Source organism: Parastagonospora nodorum, assembly GCF_000146915.1.
Source record: "Parastagonospora nodorum SN15 chromosome Unknown scaffold_4, whole genome shotgun sequence".
NCBI lineage: Eukaryota > Fungi > Ascomycota > Dothideomycetes > Pleosporales > Phaeosphaeriaceae > Parastagonospora > Parastagonospora nodorum.
The window spans coordinates 256,275-278,788 of record NW_001884552.1 but is presented as its reverse complement, the minus strand read 5'-3'; the positions used below and the strand labels follow the sequence as shown (position 1 = coordinate 278,788).

The 22,514-nt window shown below is 53.3% G+C and overlaps 1 protein-coding gene across 1 annotated transcript; it reads left to right on the top strand.

The window, feature by feature from the left end:
- Positions 1 to 372: 372 nt before the first annotated feature.
- SNOG_02682 (hypothetical protein) lies at positions 373 to 22,005 on the top strand (the record flags this gene model as incomplete). Its single annotated transcript, XM_001793229.1, has 9 exons — positions 373 to 2,305; positions 2,334 to 15,358; positions 15,414 to 18,143; positions 18,168 to 19,766; positions 19,787 to 19,872; positions 20,060 to 20,244; positions 20,283 to 20,555; positions 20,668 to 21,407; positions 21,439 to 22,005. 9 exons carry the CDS (start codon positions 373 to 375, stop codon positions 22,003 to 22,005), a joined length of 21,138 nt encoding a protein of 7,045 aa, XP_001793281.1.
- Positions 22,006 to 22,514: the final 509 nt, after the last annotated feature.

The following is a 22,514-nucleotide window of genomic DNA, read 5'->3' as shown; positions in this document are numbered from 1 at the left end:
AGGTCAGACCGTGGGTCCACATACGGCGGTTCGGACGACGATGACATGCGCTCTACAATCTCAACCAGCAAGCCAAGGGAGGATGAGGAAGAAGAGGGCAAACGCCGCAGAAGGAAGCATAGGTCAGACCGTGGGTCCACATACGGCGGTTCGGACGACGACGACATGCGCTCTACAATCTCAACCAGCAGCCGTCGTGAGAAGCGGAGCAGTCGCTCTGAGAGAGGAGAGAGCGACAGGAGGGATGATCATGATGATAAGGTACATCGCTCCTCATATGCGCGATAGTCGTGTTGTTTCGCATGTAATTAGAATGAATGTTGATGTTGTGTTTATAGGATCGCTCTTACCCTCGATACTCCTCGCCCTCGCATGCCGATGAACAACAAGATCAAGAACAGATCTTTTTTAGGCGATCGGGCAGTGGCCGCAGCCACTACTCCAGCTCCACTGCCCGCAAGTGAGCCTGACGAGGCCCAACAAGGTAGTGGCATCATCCCTGGCGATCGGCCCGAATTTCCTCTCCCGACGCTCAATGATAAGCACAGCTTCTTGGCTACCCCCAGAGGTATCGACCGACCAAGAACGCCGCCCGAGCTTTCTTTCGAGGATAGTCGTGCTTTGCTGACACGGCTCACTGGTCTGCAGCCATGGCAACTGGAAGCTTTCCCGGATGAGCTTCCTCCCCTTCCTCTCTCTCGACCTAGCTCGCCTCTTCGATCGCCTGAGACGAGTCGTCCTCCACCTCAAGTCAGACCTAGGCGACTCTCTTCTACTGCTGTTCCCATCCGTTTCCGGAAGCCTCCTTTGTCGCCCTCGACTCAGCGTGAGCTTGCTCTGGAGCCCGAGAAACGGTCGGTTAGTCCTGGCACCTCGCCAGTTCGCTCCCGCCATAGCAAGGCACACTCTGCGGAGTTCAGGACCTCTCGAGAGATCCGCCCACTGTATCTGTTGGAGCGAAACCGCAAGTCAGGCGAGATCGATGAGGTATTGCCAGCTCTTCCATCGAGTGCTAGTCCTTCCCGAGCTTCTTCTTCAACAGACACCGATGCCGAGTATGAGTCTGCTCTGGAGTCGCCTCGTCCCAGTGATAACGTCACTCCGGACGATCTCAGCTTTGACCCGCTGCACGCCGTATCTGACCTCATTGCCGGACGACCAGGACCCGAACTACAGCACCCTGAGCTTGTTGGTCGAGAAATTGAAGAGGTTGATGGATCTGGCCAAGTCACTCCAAAGGCATCAGATTTCACTTCGAGTACGCCTGCGGCTTCAGTTGGCCCATCCCGCGATGTTCTTGCTGCTGCGCTGGAAGATGTCAAAGCGAAGCGTTCATCTTCGCGTCCCGCAAGTCCTCTCGCGCCAAGTGCACCTCTCGATGATACAAAGATGCGCGATGTATCGACTACCCGAAGTGGAAAATCTTCTCCTACAAACTCATCTTCGCGATTGCAGACTGCAGCGTTTGGAGCAGCCATTGGCGGCCTCACAGCTGCTGCCTTCCGAAACAGGACTCCATCACCTTTTGAGGTTCTCACTGGAGGGCGCAGACTTTCCGAAGAGCGAAAGATCGAGACTGAGAGTGCTCCCGTGTCATCTGAGCCGGACGAGATGGAGATCGACCGTGACAAAAAGGGCAAGGGCAAGGCTCAGAGAGATATGTCGGTCTCTGAGCCCTCAGTTGCTGCGCCACCTCAAAAGGTCTCGGAACCCAAACAAGTCCCCACGTTTGTCGACAACGAGGATGACTGGGCCAAGAACAAGTCCGAGTCGATCGTCACGGACGATGCCACGCTTGTCGGTGAGTCGACATCCGGGCCATCCGCTTCGAAGGAAATCCAGACAGAGAAGATACTTGAGAGTACAGCGCCACAAGCAGCTCAGCCTGTTGACGTACTACGTGCTACCTTCGGCTCAGGCGACAAATCTTCAGATGAGCCCACCTCAACGAGCGCTGCCTCCCCCGCAGATCTCGAGAAGGCTCTTGCCGACATCAAGCCCGAGCAAGAACCTGTGCAGACCATTGCAGAGGATGTCGCCTCATCTACACCAAAGGGCAAGAAGAAGAAAAACAAGAAGGGCAAGCGTGGAAGCCAACAGGCTGAGGCTGAACCTCCAAGTCTCCCGATCGAACCCGCACAGGAGGATAAGATTATTCCAGAACCCGAGACACAGAAAGAGACAATGGAACGCGAAATTCTCGAGCCTTCTTTCCCTAGCGCTAGTCAAGAAGAGAAGAAGGTTGATGTCATGGACTTCTTGGAGAAAGATGATCAGGATGCTGCACCGGAATCTGAGCGCAGCAGTTGAGGTACAGAAGGAAACGACACCAGTCCCTTCTGTCGTCGAACCCGCTGCGCCTGTGGCGGACATACCTGCAGTTGAGGTGAAGGTGCTGGAACAGTCCGAGTCTGCTGCACCTTCTGACGTCAAAGAGCTTGAACAGCCCAAGTTTGCCGCGACTGAGACACCAGCAGCCGAACCTGAACGACCCACATCAGGATGGGGAAGCGGTCTTTGGGGCGCGCTTGGCTGGGGCAAGAAGAGGGCTACATCTCCGGCGCCCGCCCCCGCAGCCGCACCAGTTGTGGAGATGAAGAAGAAGAAGGAGACAGAAGTGCCGCCCGTGCTTGTCGCCCCTTCGGAGTCGAAGCAGCCTGAAATTGAGACTGAAGTCAAGACGGCGAAACCTGAACCAGCTCAAGAGGTTGCAGTCGTCAGCGATGAGGTACCAATGCCGGAGGCGACCACTGCACCAACTTTTGTTGTCCCCCAAACCGCATATTTTGCTGATGGTGGCAAGCCGCACTTCACCTTCCCACAACCTTTAACCAAGGTCACTGAGGACTCGGCTCGGGAACTGACTGAAGATGTTATTGTTAAGAAGGGACTTGATGCGGTACTGGCTGCATCATCAGAACCTACCTCAGAGGTGTACCAGGAAGCAAAGCAAACATACGCCACTGCACCACCACCTACTGCTTTCTTCACCGACAACGGAAAGCCGCACTTCACGTTTCCCCAGCCATCCGTCAAGAAAGTTGAGGAAGTATCGCAGGCGCCATCAGATATCATCGCGACTGAAAAGGCACAGGTTGAGACTCCTTCGGAACTGCCAGTGGCTAGCGAGTACGTGTCAAGAGAACTGACACCAAGAGACTTCACGCCGCCCACTCCTTTCTTCACTGATAATGGCAAGCCTCATTTCACCTTCCCACAGCCGTCCACCAAGTCTGCTGAAGCCATTACTCCGGGGCCAGAGAGCATTCTTGCTGCCGAAGTAATTGCGCCAGTTGAGCCCACCGAGTCGTCTATGTCTAAGAAGAAGAAGGTTAAGAAGGACAAGAAGAAGCGAGAGAGCGTCGTGGCCCCCGAGCCCGAATCTGCCGCATCGGAGCCGCCAAACACAACGGCAGGACCCTCTCAAGCTCCTGATGTGGGTGTGCACGATCAACAAGTTCAGCAACGCTCCGAGGATTTGGTCACAGCTCCGCCAGCTGCGGATGACGCGGCAGTGCTTTTGCGGGACACCCAGCGAAATATCGTGCCTGTAGATGTCACCTTGCCAGAAAACGCCAAACCCACTGAAAAGGATGTTGTACCTGAGCCACAGGTCGAGAACGCTGGAAAAACCGTGGAACTACCACAAGAAGCTGCCCCTGCAGACACCGTGCCCTCAACACCAGCCGAGGAAGATGCTGCGCAATCGTCAAGTAAGAAGAAGAACAAGAAGGCCAAGAAAGCGAAGCGGGAAAGCGTCCAACTCTCCACTGTAGAAGACAGCGAGACGAGCACGCCTGTCGTCGAGCGATCTCTTGATTTCTCGTCTACCGCACCGTCTGAGGTCAAGCCCGATGCTGGTATCGACGTACCGCTACCAATGGAAACTGTAACAGAGAAAGACGAGCTCGCCGAGCCCATTGTCGAGCCTGCCGAAGAAGCACCAGTATCTACACAACCCAAGCTCGAAATCGCGGTTCAGGACGTTACTATCCAGCCAATCGAGCGCACAGAGTCTGTTCGAACTCTAGTTGAACCTGCTTCTGCCGAACGCGACATTCCTGAGACAGCACCTTCAGTCACAGAAGAGGAGTTGGCTGCCACACCCAAGAAGAAGGGCAAAAAGAGCAAGGCGAAGAGTGGTACGCAGACGCCTGAGGTCCAGGCTGAGCCTATCGTCGAGCCCTCAACATCGACTGCCGAGCTTGCAGAGCCGTCTCGTGACGTTGTGGAAATGTCAAAAGAGCCTACTGAACCCACCCAACTTTCCGAGCCAACTACGTCTGTCGTTGCACCACCTCTAGAACAAACAAAGTCACTTGAAGTGGAACCGACTCCAGTTGAGCAACAACCCCGAGAGGACATCTCCGCGACTACCGAGCCGAGTGCTGAGGCTGGAGAGGCTACCCTTGTATCGAAGAAAGAAAAGAAGAAAAAGAAGGGAAAGAAGGCGAAGGGTACCGAGACGCCAGTCGAGGAGACCGTTCTGCCTGAAGTCCCTACCACAATCGATAAACTTGTCGAGCCCTCTGTGCAGCCTGAGAACATCGGACTTCCTGATGAATTGGATGGTGAGCTTGATGCTCCCGTCGAGGAGACAACGGTGCAACCCCCAGTAGAACCTGAGACTCCAGTACAGGCCGACACAAAGGAGATCGCTTTATCCACCGAGGACACTTCAGCGGCGCCACGGCCCGATATCCCATCAGAGCCAGTTAGCAGAGACATTACCGACCTCACCACTGACAATTCAACTGTACCAGAGCCCGCACCGATCGAAGAGTCGGTACCAACACCAGTTGTTATCCAGCCTACCGACACAGCCGAGGCTGATGATCTTACCTCGACACCTTCGAAGAAAGACAAGAAAAAGAAGAAGGCCAAGAAGAATAAGGCAGTCGACGAGAGCGAGCCTAGCACTCCAGTGACCGAAGTACAGCGGGAGCTAGAGGCATCCATCGAGTCCGTCCAGCCGGAGCCAACTGTCGAGACTGACGTTGCGAAACCAGAGCAACCACTTGAAGGAGTAACACAGCCGATCCCGACGCCTGAAGTTGCCACTGTTGCCGAGGAGAGGCCAATCGAAGCATTGACAGAGCCTGAGCATGCCAGAGATTTACCTGCTATCATCTCCGAGGAGCCAATCCAAGCACCGGCTACAGATGTGGTTGGAGAGGCTGCAACCGAATCAAAGAAGGCGAAGAAAAAGAAGGGCAAGAAAGGAAAGTCTGTTGACATCGAGCCAAGCGCAGCGGACCTACCCAAGGAAACAGTCGAATCCGAAACCGTCATCGAGCCGCCGGTAGTGGAAAAAGCTATTGAGGCTGAACCCGTTCCATTGCTCGAAGAGCCACAAGAAACACCTCTTCCGCTTGAAACTCCCAAGGAGGTTGTCGCTGGGCCAGTCGAGGTGGTCAAGGAAACAGAAGATAAGCCTACACCTGTTCTCGCTGAGTCGACTCGCAATGTCGAGGAGCCAGTCATTGAAGAAGAGGCAGCCGCTTCGAAGAAGAGCAAGAAGAAGAAGGCCAAGAAGGGCAAGTCGTTTGATACTGAACCTAGCACGCCGAACAGCGAAGAGCCGCCTGTCTTAGTCAAGGACTTTTTGGAGCCTGCCCCGACTGAGAAGAGCGATGCCATTCTGGAAGTCCAGGAACAAGCTCCAAGCAATAAGGAAGCAATGCCTGCTCCAGTCTCCGCTGTAGTTGACGATGGTACGCCATCGGCAGTGGAAAAGCCCGTACAAGACACCGCTGTCTCATCCGCTCCTGAACCAACTGTTGAGCCAACTGTTGGGCCACACATCGAGCCAACCGTCGAGCCGACTGTAGAGACAACCATTGAGCCAGCTGTAGAGGCTGAAGGTGCTGAGCTTGCTTCGAAGAAATCCAAAAAGAAGAAGGCCAAGAAAGCCAAGTCGACCGACATCACCGAGCCAAGCACTCCTACCACCGAGGAGCCTTCTGTGCAGTTTGAAGCTCCCTCCGAGCCAGTAGCTGTTGAGAAGAGCAGTGATGAAGTAGCACAGCCTCCCATTGATGAGCTAATTCCCGAAGCGACAACAGTGCCCACCGTTGACGAGTCCTTGTCTCGAACTGTCTCGAAAGCGGAGAACACTGATGTTCCCACCGAAAGAGCGAGCAAAGATGCAGTCGAGCCTCCCATGCCCCTGGAGCCCGCCGCAGAAGAGGCAGTGGTTGAATCTACCCCGAAGAAAGCTAAGAAGAAGAAGGGCAAGAAGGCGACGGCTGATGAGGAGAAAGAGCCTGAGACTGTTACCGAAGCCGTCAAAGATGCACCCATTGTTGAACCATCACCGGAAGCTGCGCAAGTCGAAGAGACTGTACACCCTCCAGAGCCTCTTGTAGCTGATGCTCCTGTAGAGTCCATTTCACTTGCCGATGATACTCTTCCGACTCCACTCACCGAGGAGCCCATTGAGCGTGAACTTGCCACAGAGATGGGCCAATTATCTGAGCCAGTAGACTTCGAGGTACCAATGGAGACTCCCAGTGCCGAATTTGAAGCTCTCCCTGAGGTTCCTCTATCAACAGAACGCTCGGAACCGCAAATCGAGGAGCCAGAGAATGACGATGCTACTTCCACCTCGAAGAAAACCAAGAAGAAGAAGAGTAAGAAGAGCAAGTCGATCTCTGAGCCTCAGACTCCTGTCACCGAAGTAGAATCATTCATTGCTGCTACAACTGAGACACCTGAGGCCCAAGCTAGTCCTGCGCCTGTAGAGTCGACGACCACAACTGAAGAAGTCGCTCTTCCGGAGATTGAAACCGCTAAGCCTACCGAAACCCAAGACGTGGAACAGACCTTGATTGAGCCGATCCAGCCTACCGAGGAACTTTCTCGAGACAACGACCCGTCTGTCACTGTGGCTGATCAGCCCGCAGAGCCGGTAGGCGAGTCGACAACCGATGCACCACTGTCTAAGAAAGACAAGAAAAAGGCCAAGAAAGGCAAGCGCGTCTCTATCGTCGAGGACACACCTCCCGCTCCGGCAGCACCTGTTGAGGAGGTCACGAGGGAACTTGGAAGCGAAGAACATGCCACAGAAGTGCCTCAGCCTCAGCCTGAGATTGCAACCATTTCCGAGCCGGTGTCGCCAAAATCAATGCCCGTCTCAACAACTCAACAGGAAGACGTGGTTCCAACGACACTCGACGACAGCAATCTTGCTGAGCCCACCAGCATTGGGGAGACTATAGCACCTGCTGACAGCGAAGGCGCTTCCACCGAACAGATGGAGAAGAAGACTGTTGAGCCCGAGCCAACGTTAGTAGTTGAGGAAGACGCCACTTCATCCAAGAAAGGCAAGAAGAAGGCGAAGAAAGACAAACGCAAGTCCGTCACTGAGAGCGAGCCTTCAACGCCTCTAGAGACGCCGACACAGGAGCTCGAGCGCGCGCCCCTTGACAAGGAAACATTTGCCATCCCGGCAGTCGTTGCGGAATCGAAAGAGGATGCTGTCAACACTGCAGTGGGTCTAGAACCTGCTACCGCCACGCCCATGCCTGAGGAGAATACAAGCGTTGTAACTAAAGTCAAGCAAGAGGAGCAGCAGCCGTCTGTTGAGCCTGTTCTCGCGGAAGAACCCCAACAGCCTGAACAGTCTGCGGAACCCGAGCAATCATCTCTCTCGAAGAAAGACAAGAAGAAGGCAAAGAAGAGCAAGCGCGTCTCTATTGCTGAGCCCGAATCGACTCCGGCTACACCTACCGAGGAGAAAGAGGTGTCTCTCGAGGACCAGCCACTTCCTGTTGCGCAACTCCCGGAGCCAGCACAAGATGAGGCCGTAAGCAGCTCGATCGAAGTACAGCCTGTCATTATAGAGACTATTGAAGAGCAAAAGGTTGTGCTGGCTGACGTAGAAGCACCGCTTGTACCTGCTACCGCTGAGGAGGACCAACAAGCTCAACAGACTCCAGAGGAAGAATCATCGGCCATCTCGAAGAAGGAAAAGAAGAAGGCGAAGAAGGCTAAGCGTGTCTCCATCGCGGAGCCAGAGTCTGAGGTTGCTACCCCATCTGAAGAGAAAAAAGAGCTTGAGTTGCCTGTGGAAGCGCCTGTAGCTCCTACCTCTGCCGCAACTGAAGAAGCGACACCTGCGGTCACACCGGTCGAAGAACTCATCTCCAGGGGTCTTCCTGTTGGAGATTCAGCACCTGTGGCTCCTGCGGTCGAGGAGTCTAGCCTACCACAGACTCCAGCCGAAGAGCCAACCGCTGCTCCTGTCGAAGAGGAAGCACCCACATCTGTCTCCAAGAAGGATAAGAACAAGGCCAAGAAGGCCAAGCGTGGCTCTGTAGCTGAGAGCGGAACTACGACTCCGATCGAAACTTCAGTTGAAGAAAATGCACAGGATCTGCTTGATGTTCAAGAACCTCAATCAGCACCGGCTGTTGAGGAGCAAATTTTAGAAACGCCAGCAACGGAAGAGCCTGTGCTAGTCGCGCCACCTGCGGATGATCTTCAGAAGGCAGTCGATGCCGAAGCAACTGCGACAAGTTCGAAAAAGGACAAGAAAAAGTCGAAGAAGGCAAAACGTGGATCCATTGCGGAGACCGAGCCTTCTGAGCCTTCCATTCCTATCGAAGCGTCAACCCCGGAGGTGGTTGACGCGAAGGCAGAAGATCGGCCAGCTAACACTGCATCGGATGTCAATGAATCTGTCATTGTAGCCCCGGTTGGACCTCAGCCTGCGGTTGCCCTCACAGAGTCGGCCGCACCAGAGTCGACCGAGCAAGTGCCCGAGCAAACCAAGGATGTCTTAGCGGAAGATCAACCACTCACCACGCCACCTGTCGTCGAAGAGCCTATCGTTGCTGTTCCCGAAGTAAGCCAGATCGATATGCCATTCACCGCCACTGAGGAAACACCCAAGGATATTGTCCAAGAGGATGCTCCTTCAGCGTCTACGTTAAAGAAGGACAAGAAGAAAACGAAGAAGTCTAAGCGCGGATCTATCGCCGAACCTGAGCTTTCTGAGCCCTCAGCACCCGTCGAGCAAGTACCTGAACAGACCAAGGACGTCAGCGTAGAAGAACAGCAACCTGTCGCACCCGTGATCACCGAAGAACCGGTCATAGTTTCCCCTATCGTCAAGGAGGAGATTTCTCAGCCATCTCTAGACCAGGAGGCTCTTCTCCCCGCGACCTTCGATGAGAGCAAGGAACCATCCCAAGCCTTCCCGCCGACGGAGCCATTGTCAAGCGAGGCAGTCTCTGAGACTGCCGCTGCACCCGTCGAGCAAACCAAGGATGACGAAGCCGAACCCGCCGAGTGGGCCAATCTTTCCAAGGCACAGAAGAAGAAGCTGAAGAAAGCCAAGCGCGCGTCTGTCGCTGAGAGCGAGCCATCACAGCCTGTGACTCCTGCGGAGGAATTGACAAAGGAGCTTAGGATTGAGGATGTGCAGCCCATGGCTGAGACTGCCGATCTAAAAGAGCCAATTGTAGCTCCCGTTGTCGACGAGTCGACTGTGATTGCAGAGCAACCTGAAGCTTCGTCTATTGTTCAAGAGCCTGTCGAAGCTGTCGAAGAACCTGTTGTCAAGTCAAAGAAGGACAAGAAGAAGGCGAAGAAGTCAAAAGCCTCGTCTGTCATAGAAGGGGAGCTGTCACAGCCCGCGACACCTATAGAGGAAGTTTCTAGGGAACTTGCTCCTTCGTTTAAACGGCCCGTTGTTCCAGACGCCCATGAAATCGCTAGAGTACAGAAGTCTGCCGAAGGCCAATCGGTGACAGCGACGCCAGTGGAAGAGCCACAGACTAAGCCCATCGTCGAAGCCCCTATCGAGCCCACTCCCGCTGTGGAAGAGATCGCCGATGCTACGCTTTCGAAGAAAGATAAGAAGAAAGCGAAGAAGTCCAAGCGTGCATCTGGTATTGAAGACCAAACTTCTCTCCCGGCAACGCCTGTCGAGGAAGTTACCAAGGAGCTCGGAATTGATGACCAGCCTTCTACTTCTGCAGCGACTGAGCAGCCGACTACCGAGGAGCCACCAGCAGCACACGATACCCCTCCGCCTGACCAAGCGACCGAAGAGGCGCCTGCAGCGGCTACGTTCATCGAGCCCGTCGAAGAGCCGACGAAACCCTCCAAGAAGGACAAGAAGAAAGCCAAAAAGCAACAAAAAGAATCAAAGAGCGAAACCGTGCCTTTTTTAGCGCTTGAGACGCCTGAGGAAGCCAATGTTTCTGATACTCAGTCGTCTCCACCCCCTTCTATACCTTCGGAGACACCTTTACTTCTCTCGGGGATACCGACCTCATATCCCCATGTTCGTGATATTGCGTTTGTTGAAAATGGCGGCGAGAGTGTGCAAGATGAGAGTGCACGAGTGGTTGATGAGAAAGAGATGGAAAACAAGTTGGATGTGGATGTTGAGAAGCAGGAAGAGCCTGTGGTGGAAGCTGTGGATGAAGAGAAAACCAAGAAAACGAAAACAGATAAGAAAGGCAAGAAGCGAGCTTCCGTTGTTGAAGATCCTTTACCCGAGGCTTCCTCCGCAGTTGATGTTGCTGACACCACGCCAATTGAGCCTTCTGGAAATGAGCAAGTCCGATCCGTGGCAGAAGTGGCTACCCTGGACCCCGAGGTGGTCGTTATAGAGCAGCCTATTGCTCAGGTCGACACTACCGAAGCCCAGCTGCATGATCAGCAGCCCGTTGAAGAGGTCAAGGCAGCACCAGAAGAGAAGACTACGACAATGCCATCCGAGCCTGAGCAAAAGAAAGTCAAGAAGCATAAGCTAGCCGCCTTGTTCGAGCAAAAAGCAGCCGAAGACAAACCAATTCTCCCACGCAAGCGAACACCCTTGGCTAAATCGACGCCTGAGACTATTGCTACCGAACCAACTGGAGAATCTTCCAAGGAGGTCAAGGTGGATGAACTGGTCGCCACTGCGCAACTTGAGTCCGTTGTCAGCATCGACAATACCGCAAAGCCTAACGAAGAAATTGCTTTGCCCAAGGATATCGTCGAGCCTGGCGCATCAGCACCTACCATATCTGAGGTCGTCATGGACAAGCCGTTAGAACCCTCCGAAAGAGCTCTAGATCCTGTAGATGAACAGTCCAAGGAACCCACTCCAGTATCAACGGAACCTGTGCTTGATCCAGAAAGTTCAGCTGCTGCAAAGAAAGACAAGAAGAAGGCGAAAAAGGATAAGAAGAAGTCTGGGACAGCGACACCGGTTGAAGCTGTACCTGATGTTCCGGACGCAGCTGAGGAGCCACTTACAAGCAATACTGAAGAAACATCTCTGGAAGCAGCTCCACTTGTCGATAAGAATGTGCCTGTCAAGGCCGAGGAGAAGTCACAAGAGATCTCTGAAGTCATTCCGGCACAGCCGATAGTGACCGACACACCTCGGGACATCAGTGCAGATCTATCCCAGGAGAAGTCGATCGAAGTCGGAACCCCCAGCGAGCCTTCGACCGCCGTTGATGATGAAGTAATCGCCACGCCTTCGAAGAAAGACAAGAAAAAGAACAAAAAGGCCAAGAAACAATCCGGGACTGCCACACCAGCTGATGAAACACTGCCAGAGGCGCAGCCAGAGAAGGTTGAAGAACCTCCGGTTCAAGCGCCTGAGCAGATTGTTGATCAACCCGCCGTCATTAAAGCCGCGCCAGTGGTGGAGGAAGCGCCAGCGCTTGTAAAGGAAAACATCAAACCGAGTGCTTCTGACAAGACAATTGCAATTTCGCAAGAAGAGGCCTCGGCCGTCGTGGTCGACCGAGTTGCTGATATCCCTTCACAACAAGAAGAAGAGGTTCAGCAGCCAACAGCTAGTGTCCCGGAGGAGGCTGTGGGGCCTATTGCAGACACGGACGTCAAGCTTTCTAAGAAAGACAAGAAGAAGGCCAAGAAGTCCAAGAAGTCGTCTGGTATTGACACGCCAATGGTTGAGGATGTTCCTGAGGTCGAACAGAAAGTCGAGGAGCCAGCAATGGGACAAGTTGAGGCAGTCATCCCTTCGCAAGTCATGGAGGCAGAGCCAGTCGTCGAACAAACAAACGAAGCGCTGGCTGAGACAATACCTACAGCCCTCGGCAAAGCTATCGAGACTCCACCATGCGACGAAGCGCCAACTGTAGAAACTGAAGTGGCCACTGATGCTCCAGAACACGCGCCAGCTACTGACATGCCGGTCCAGCCAGCAGAGGAGGATTGGAGTTACACGGCTCCCAAGAAAGACGAGAAAAAGGGCAAGAAAGCAAAGAAGGCTGAGGACGTTGCTACAATCGTTGAACCTATCTCCGAACTCCCGAGTAAGACAGCGGAAACTATCGAAAGTACTGCCACACCGGAAAAGACAATACAGGATGATGTTGAAGCTCAGCCGCTTCAAGTCACGGAAACCGACGCTGTGAAAGCCGAAGACACCAACGAACAAAATCTCGAAAGTGAACGTGCGCTGGACATCGCAGAGACTGATATCACAGAGGTAGCACCTCTCCCTGCACCTGAACTTCCAGCCGAAGCTCCTATTGAAGAAGAGGCACCAACTCCTTCGTCGAAGAAAGACAAGAAAAAAGCGAAGAAAGCGAAGAAGGCATCAGGCGCTGCAACTCCAGTCACTGAGGAGGTTGCCATCGTGCAACCTGAACAGGTTCAAGAACACACTGCCGACAACGCCGATAGTGTCACGGAACCGATCGAAGAGGTACCGGCAGCCATATCTCGCAAGGAGCTTGTTGTAGAACAGCCTCGCGAGGTCGAACAAGAGTCGATCTCTCCGGTTGTCGCTGTACCAGCGCCTTTGATCGATGAGCCAGCGCTGCCTTCATCAGCTACGAAAGAAGAAGCGCAGAAGAGCGAAGAGGCATTCGCCGAAGCTACTGTCGCTGAAGACGGACCTGCCATCCCAGCGGACATAACACAAGAGCTCACTATCGCTACCACTGATGCGAACAAGTCTCTTGTTGATGAACCTCCTGTTGCTGTTACTCAAGAGGGTTTTGTCGCCACAGATACTCGTGGCGTCGAGCGACCTGCTCAGGATTCTGCACCTACAGTAGAAGTCGAGCCTCTGGATAAAGGTCTAACCCCCGAAGCATCAAAGAAGAAGAGCAAGAAGAAGGCCAAGAAATCAGGAACAGCCACGCCTATTAACGAAGATGTTCCTGCCTCAGAACCTGAGCTCTCTCGCGATCTCGGAATTCAACCAGAGCCAGCAACCAATGTCAAGGATGACATCATGGAAGACGTCCAGCCATCTACAGCACAAACACAGCCCATCCTGGAAGAGCAATCCCGCATCGAACAGCGTGACACCCCTGTGGTATCGCATTTGACAGATCTTGTTACGACAATTGATGAGCAGGCACCAGCTCCGACTCCCAAGAAGACCAAAAAGAAGTCGAACATGTCTGGTACCGCCACGCCAACCATCGATGATACTGTGGTGCCACAGCAGGAGACTACACAGGAGTCGCAGGATACGCCGATGCTTGTCGAAAGTGTTGATACTACCACATCTGAACCACGCTATGATGTGGAAGTTACACGAGACGTCGAAATTCAAGAAGCAGATATTTCACATGCAACTGTCGAGCCAGAACTACAGCCAGATCCAACGCCACACCTTGAAGAAGACATTGCACCAACATCTTCGAAGAAATCTAAGAAGAAGGCAAAGAAATCGGACACATCGGCCTCAATTGCCAAAGGCGTGCCACAGGTTGCACCTGAGGATGTCCCACCACCTGTTGAAGAGCCCATTGCAACCAACCGCGATGTTCAAGAATCGACCGTTCAAGCTCTTGATGTGCCCGATGCGAAAGACGACACACCTGCAACAATCGAGCCCGTTCTCGCTCCCGAACCCGAGCTCGAAGCACCAATCGATGTTAAGGCTGAAGACAACGGTCTTGCAGTATCGGAGGATCTAGCCATCGCACCTGAACTTGTAACTGAGGACACGACTTCCACTCCGTCCAAGAAAAAGAAAAAGAACAAGGGCAAAAAGTCGGAACCTCAGACGCCAGCAATTGAGTTGAGTGACCCCATGGCCACAGAAACACGCACAGTCTCCGAAGATGTGCAGCAAGCCCCAGGCTCTGAAGTCGCCGAGGTCGGATTCCAAGCGCCAGTTCCAGAGCCCCTTGTTCTGGCCGATAAAGTACCTTCGGAAACCAGGGGAGAGGTGATCGTGGAGGAGAAGCCTGTCCTCACTCGCAAGCTCAGCAAGAAAGAGAAGAAGGCTCGGAAGAGCTCCATTGCCATGGACGTGGAAGCGGAGCCAATAGCTGAGAGAGAAGTGCCAACTGAGAGCATGGTTGAAGGAGCACAGGCGCCAGAGATTGAGCTTATGATCACCGAAGAGCCTCGACAAGTGCCCATCATTGCAGAGCCAGAAGTACCAGCGCTCACTGCGGAGCCTATTCACCCAGTCGAACATGCAGAGAAAACTGTGCCTACGGCTGATAGTCCTGTCGCAGCGCCTATGCAAGATCAAATTTCGACCGAAATCACACAGGGAGAGACGGCGTCTACGCCAGTGAAGGGAAATAAAGCCAAGAAAGACAAGAAGAGCAAGAAACAATCTCTGTCTCTCGACAACGCCGAAGCTGGTGACGTCGCCGAATCTAGCCCCAATGAGCAGGCTCGTGACGATGCTAAGTCCTTGATCGAACCTTCCCAAGAGACAGCTGTCGTACGTGATTTGGACTCATTACTCGCTGCTTCAAACGAGGTCACAGACCCCCCTGCATTGGAGCTTTCGGAAGCTGTCGAGGCGCTGCTTCCGCAAGTCCTAGGCAATATCGAACAAGTACCTGAACGACAGGCTACGCTAGATGAGCCTGAAATTTATTTGCAGCCTCGTGCTGAAGAGAACAGCGAGTCCATGCCGACCGTGGACATCGAGCCTATCGAGGTTACAGAAGTCCCCAGCCGTAAGGCCTCTAAGAAGACCAAGAAGGGCAAAAAGAACAACGACGTCCCTTCTGAGCAACAGCAGCCTGAAGCAATGGTTGTGGCTGAGCCTACAGTAGAAAGCATTCCTGAGGACCTACCTTCGACAGCAGAACAGCTCGATGTACCCGCTCCCTCCAAGTCAAGCAGCCAGGAGCTGCAACTCACCTCCACAACAATCGATCTACCTACCTCCGATGTCACTACTGAGCCTCACAGTCAACTTATCGAGCCAGAGAACGAGCCTTTACCAGCAACCGTCGAGACGGTCAACGAAGCTACCACCAGCGCACAGCCTTTAGAAGATCCTATGTCAATCGTGGATCAGACCGAGGTGACTACACCTTCAAAGAAGTCGAAGAAAGACAAAAAGAAGGGCAAGAAGAGCAGCTTGACTTCTGGCATCACGACGCCGATCGAAGTCGTTTCAGAACCATCGGTTGCGCCAAGTGAAATTACTGCCACAGAGACTGCAGAATCTACTGTTTCTCCATGAGCAGCTGCGGGACGCCAGGCCCATCGAACCAGAGGCAATCGTGCGTGAAGGCCCCTCCGATACACAACCACCTCAAGAGGTCACTTCTGCACCAGCCGTCGCAACTATTCAGGACACACCTCTTCCAGCCCGAGAAATTGCACAAGAACAAGAACGCCAAACAATTGAAGCTGACGAACTATCTTTGTCGCGCTCTGCCTCAAAGAAGGGTAAAAAAAAGGGCAAGAAGGCACAGAATGTGCCGAGTGAGCTTGATAACGAGATTGCGACGACCGAAAACGAGGTGCTGCCCGTCACTGCACAAGAGTCTCCAAAAGAAGAAGTCGAAGTCCTGCCAATAATCACAGAAGCAAGGCGCGAAGCCGAACGATCCCCACCACCACCTTCTTTCCAAACAACGCAAGCAGATTCAGAGTCAACGAGAGAAATTGTCGAGCCGGCACTGGACCAAGTGACACAAGTCAAGGAGCGACAAGATGAGAAGGAAGAACTCTCCCAACCGCCAACGATCTCATCACCAGACCTGAAGGCTGTACAAGATGACGTCGCCGAATTCAAGCTCCGTTCTGAAGCACTCGACCAAGCTCTTGCTACACAAGAACAACTCGACGAACCTACTTCATCCGACCCAACGTCATTCTCCGATGTTGTCGGCAAGCTTAGCAAGAAAGACAAGAAGAAGGGAAAGAAAGCCAAGGGTGCTTCGCTCGACACCGAACCGACGACTCCTGCAGCTGAACCTGAAGCTGTGGTTGAGACGAAGGAAATTGTCGAAGAGCCACGCATGGCCGAAATCCCATCGCGCAAGCTAAGCAAGAAGGACAAGAAGAAGGCTAAGCAGAGTGTATCTGAGGTCGAAGAGGTGGCTAAGACACTTCCTGAACAGGTTGTTCCTGTTATTGAAACCCAACAACCGCTCATCGATCAGTCACGTGAAGAAGCGAAGATCTTCACTGAAACCACGACAGCTGAGCCAGCTATACAGCCAGATGCACCGGTTGTGCCAGTCGAGCAAACACAACCAACATCCCTGGAAGAGCCTGTTTACCCTAGCGAAGAGGCTGCTACGATGAAAAAGGAGGCGAGCCGTGTAAACGATACTTTGACACGAGAGATTGAAACGATTGTGCCACTCGCCCGGACAGAAACACAGCACACTGACTTAGCTGCTTCTGTCATCAAAGCACCTGAAGCTCAGCCTGACGTGCCACCAGAGGCCGAGTCCATCGCTGAAGGAGAGCGACCATCCGTCTCCCGCAAGCTTAGCAAGAAAGATAAGAAGAAGGACAAGAAGAGCGCATCAATCGATGAGTCCACCAAGACTGAACAAATCCCAGAGGTCGCGGCTGAAAACGTGCTCCGTACGGAGGAGCTACCCATCGAGTCACAGCAACCTGATGTGATGAATCAAGAGATCCCCGTAGTCGATGTCAAGGCAACTGAGAAGGAGGCGGCAGATACTATGCACATGCCCGTCGAAGATACATCGGTTCTGCAGCAATCGGCTGTAGAGTCTGCTGCTGACCCGGAACCGACGCCAGCAGTTGCTCCCGAAATTGCTGCTGAAGACGAATCGGCTTTGCCTTCCAAGAAGAGCAAGAAAGAGAAGCGCAAGTCTAAGCCCACGGCCGAGTCCGATGTCCTGCCTGACATCTCACGGGCTCCAGTTGAGGGACACCTGAGTCAACAAGTCGTCGAGGTGGCCGAGCCTGAGATTGAGCCTGCTTCGAAGCCAGAGAAGGAGGAGAAGCGCAAGACCAAGAAGACGACTCCAGCCTTCGAAGCAGAGTCAACTGCGCCTCTTGGCACCGAACGCAAACCTGAGCTTCCGAAGGAGGCTGTCTCTGAACGCACTGAGACAGTCACCGCTCCAGCGAGGGTGGTCGATGATCAATCAACGAGAGTTGCACTGATCCGAGACGCAGAACCATCGTCATCCACCACGAGCCTCGATACCGCTGAAGCACCAACATTGGCTAAGAAGCCATCAAGAGCACAAAAACTGGCTGCATTGTTTGAGCAGGGTGCATCACAAGAAGGGTCTTCAGGTCAACGAGAGCTACGAAAGGGGACCACTGGAAGTGTCAAGGACCTTGCCAAGCAGTACGAAACGCAGTCCAGGTCGGTTACGCCAATACAGCTACCGACTTCAGAAAAGAGGACCGTTTCGCGAGTCACTTCGGATGCGCGCCTTGGTTCTCGGTCACCCAAGAAAGACATCGACTTCGCTGGCACCGTCGCGGCCGGCCTAAAGATCTCTGGCTTTGATGACACGTACGTCGTCAACGACTCTACCTTCCATAAATCGACATCACCCCACGGCACTCACGACATAACGACTGATGATGATGTCGCTGCCGCACTCAACAGCGCCGGTGCATCAAAATTTGCTTCCCAAGGATGGACTACACCTACTTCGTCACCCAAGTTACGTCCCACCAAGGAATCTGAGTCTAGCACCCTTCCACCCATCGAAGTCGCCATTGCAGCTACAGACGACATCTCTTTTGATCCTCTAGATGTGCTCAACGATCCCACATTTTCGAAGTCAAACACGTCTCCACGCGCTCTTGAGGAAGCCGATCCCGACGAGCTAGGTTCGAAGCTCAAGATGAACAAGAAGTCGAGTGGAAAGAAGAAGCGCACTTCTCTGCCTGAGTCACCTGCAGAAGCTGTGCCCACTACACTTTCAAACGAGCCTACCGGGGGAGTAAGCAGAAGCGTAGAACCACAGTCACTCGACGCGCAATCGAAAGAGCTACCTACGGAGCATGATAGCGCCTGGCCTTTTGAACCAAAGAAGGACAAGAAGGTAAAGAAAGACAAGAAACAAGCATCACGAACGCAGGACAGTGTTGAGTATGCAGTTGGTGAGACTCCGGCGGTTGAAGCTCTCACAAGAGAGCCTCCTGTTGTTGAGACTCTAGCAGTTGACTCCACTGCCAGCGAAAGTAAGCTCGCAAACCCTCTGTCGCAGGCGCCTATCAATGTCGCACCGGTCGATCAAGGTGTGCCAAAAGAGCAGGCACCAAAGCGAGCAACGGGCAAGGAGTTCGATGAGTATCCGTTCCCTCAAGTGCCGATACCAAGAGATGCAGGGAGCCGCGATATAGAGAAGTCGCCAATGGTAGGACGGAAAGAAACGGAAGAGGTTGAGGAGTTGGCTGGATCATCAAAAAAGAAAGAAAAGAAAAGCAGGAAAGGGAAAGAAAAGAGTGAGCCGAGGAGTGAGATGCAAGAAGTGCAGCACCACAACAGCTCAGTTGACAGAACACAAGATCTTGCCACCGAGACGCATAAACGACGATCCCATCCAGTGACGTTCGAGGAGGACCAGCCATACGAAAAGCGAACCCATCTTCGAGAAGCCACTCCCGAACTCAGGCAGGCAACATCAACCAAGACAGAAGATTCTGCCAGCAATGAACGATCCTCACGACGAAAGACGAGCGCCCTAGACGTAGAACCGAGAGATCGGGGTCTCAGTCCATCTGCCGAGCCTACTTGGTCATTTGCTGGGGTACGCGATAGTGCTGTAGAGGTAGATGAACTGCCAGTTCAAGCAAGACCTGCGCCATTCCAGGAAAGCACTCGCGACAGTGGCTACCATGACGCTGGTCATAGCCCAGTCATGCCAGGGGAACCAGTCCATCAAGAAACGACATCCTCTCGGGAAAAGAAGCGTAGATCAAAGGAACCAAAGACGCCCCGCGAGAGAGCGATTCGGAACTCACAGGACGTGGAGAACAGTCCTACGCTGCCAGAGTATCCAGCATCTGCTGGAGCCACAACACCTTCTCCACAAGAATACGCAACGAAGGAGCGTACTTCGTACCTGTTTGACTCGTCACCGTCAACACGAGCATATGGCACATCACCCACTGTTGAAACAGTGACGCCTGCTCATGAGAGCCGCAGAGCAGTACCTTCAACGACCAAAGAGATGGGCGAAACGACCAGACCGAGCAAGAGTAAGAAGCCACACGCAGGTTCTCGTGACGAGCAAGTGTCGCCTACCAAGGAGATCGAGCACAAGGAGCCATATCAGTCAATCTTTGGTGATCCCAAGGAAAAGAGTACTGGACAGTCTTCGTCGCTAGTCACGCCACTGTCAAAGCATGGCCGCACGCCCAGTAACAATCAGCTCCACACCATCACAGAAACAAGTCCTCCTGATGACTCTCCCTTGCACAAGAAAGGCCGAGCTATCAACGATGTCGGAGCGCCAGACCGAGGGACGAAGTCAGCTCGTCGGACTGAGAGCCCAAAGCCCTTTTCAGAACGACTGAAATCACCGCCTCCCGTCACTCCGACCCCATTGAGCCGAAGGGGGGTACCAGCAGCGTCTGACAGCACTGGAAGGGCCTCAGCATCGATAGAATCGCCATGGAGTCAAGTACACGACAACGTAGATCGAACGATGACGCTCAGCCCTGCACGTAGGATGCCACGCTCATCTCCAAGCTATGATCCAATCAAGCAGCAAATGTCTGAACAACGCTCAGCAAGCGCACTCAGCCAGCGATCCATGAGCAACATCTCAAAATTTAGATCTCCAGACCAGGAGCAGCGGCCCCTCAGCTCTGCAAGCAACCGCTCTACACAATCCTTACGACGAGTAGACAGGAGCGCATCAGGTGACCTGAGGGCTGTATCCCGTCTTGGCGAGGCCAGTGCGCAAGACGCTAACGAGACGGACCCCAACCTCTCAGGTCTGGCACTCGCGACGGGCGCCGTTGCAGCCATCGCGGGCATCGCAGACGCATCTAAATACGATCCCGTCAGAGGTACAGGCAAGGGTCGTCGGGCCAGTATGGCCGCCGAAACTTTTGTAAGTCCCCAAACGTAGATCAGACGGTTGTCGCACATGACGCTAACAGAGTTCAGGAGGCGTGGGGCGAAGTTCCGCGCTCGCCAATGTCACCGTCGCGGCCAACGCGACCACCGAGCGTGCGCAAGCGACAAAGTATGCAATTGATCGACTTACAAACACAACTTGATGAACTTGCTGCACAAAACTCTTCGCTCGAAAATGCAAAAGCACGAGCAGAGGAGACCCTTCAAGCTACCTACCATCAACGCCAAATCGACGAGCAGCTTGTCGCAGAGGCCGCTGAAGCACGTGATCGAGAGATTCACCAAAGAGATATCGACATTGCACAGCTCAAGGATACTCTCCAAAGGCTCCAAGAGGAGATTGCAAGGCTAAGAGAGCTGATACGACACCTTGACAGAGGCCAATCGCAATCTCGCCAATGACACTAATGAGCGATATGCACAACTTCAATCCGAGGGTCAATTGGTCCATCAGCAATGGCAGACCACCCAACGCGAGCTCGAACAGCTCCGCACTCAACATCAACAGTTGACCAGAGGAGTGGAAGATGCAGTACGCGACGAGATTGGCATCGCACTTGACGAGCGCAACGCTGAGATCGACCGTCTGAACACGGATCTCACAGAAGCCAAAGAGCAAATCAAGACACTACAGAAGCAGATTCTATCTGCGAAGAAGCCCAGCGAGAGTTTCCTGACGATCCGAGATGAGGACTACTTTGACAGCGCATGCCAACAACTCTGTCAGCACGTCCAGCAATGGGTGTTGCGATTCTCCAAATTCTCGGATACGCGCCCTTGCAAACTCTCGTCAGAGATCGCCGCAGACACAAGGCTCGACACGGCAACTAGGCAAAAGATTGACACTCGCCTTGACAATGCCATCCTCGATGGATCAGATGTCGACAGCCTATTGGCTGATCGCGTCAAGCGGCGAGATGTGTTCATGTCTGTAGTGATGACCATGATCTGGGAGTACGTCTTCACAAGATACCTATTTGGTATGGACAGAGAACAGCGACAGAAACTCAAGTCGCTGGAGAAGACTTTATCGGAAGTTGGTGAGTACATTGACTGCATCGAATTCAGAACTTCAACTAATATTCTTGTCAGGACCACCACGCGCCGTAGCCCAATGGCGAGCTATCACACTCACACTTCTATCAAAGAGAGAAGCTTTCATCCAACAGCGTGCCCAAGATACCGAAGCTGTTGTGCACGAGATCTACAGCACGCTCTCTACCCTGTTGTCGCCACCCTCTCATCTACAGCGACAAATTCAGGAATCACTACGCAATGTGATGCGCCTAGCAGTCGAGCTATCGATTGAGATGCGCACTCAGCGCGCAGAATACATCATGCTCCCACCACTTCAACCGGAGTACGACACCAACGGCGACCTAGTTGCCAAAGTAACCTTCAATGCTTCCCTCATGAACGAGCGGTCCGGGCGCGAGACCTCCAACGACGAATTAGAAGGACGTGGAGCAATTGTCAAGATTGTGCTCTTCCCACTTGTTGTCAAGAAGGGCGACGATTTCGGAGAAGGCGAGGACGAGATCGTGGTCTGTCCTGCGCAAGTCTTGGTCCAAAGACCAAGAGACAAAAAGGTCGTAAGGATGCTCAGTGGAGCGATGAGCATCGACCGCCCAGATTCAAGAGCAAGTCGCATGACGAGCGTGGTGCCGGAGAGCTCGATCATGGACTATGAGACTGGAAGTGGTAATGTCATTTAGGACGCTTGCATTGCATTTGGTTGTTTTCACTGTTAGTATTACTAGACGGGTATTTCCACCGGCGTCTTTTACGAGATACCTCACGACACGATTTCCTATGTTATGGGTCTGATTTGGCGTTTTGAAGTATGGCTTGGTGTTGGACACGTGGCAAAAGGCTTGAGCATTTTTATTTTCTTTGATCTGTATATCTATGTCTTCAAGACGATCATAGCGACAATTATTATTAGTTCATCTCAAAAATTGGCACCCTTGACGAACTTGAGTCATAACTAAAGGCAGAGCTCGATAACCGATGATCTCAATGACCGAGCACATTGCCATGTGCTTCTTGGCCGACGCGTGCAAGCTCCCGTACGGCGCGACCTCGGCTAGCGCGTGCTGCAGCCCCGCATTTTTCGGAAGCAGCCTCGAGGTGCCAAGTGCCAGGGTGAAGGCACTCTGCTCATAAAGAGCGACGCTTGAGATGTGAGGCTAGGTATTGCCTACTGGCAGCCTTGTAGTTTGTC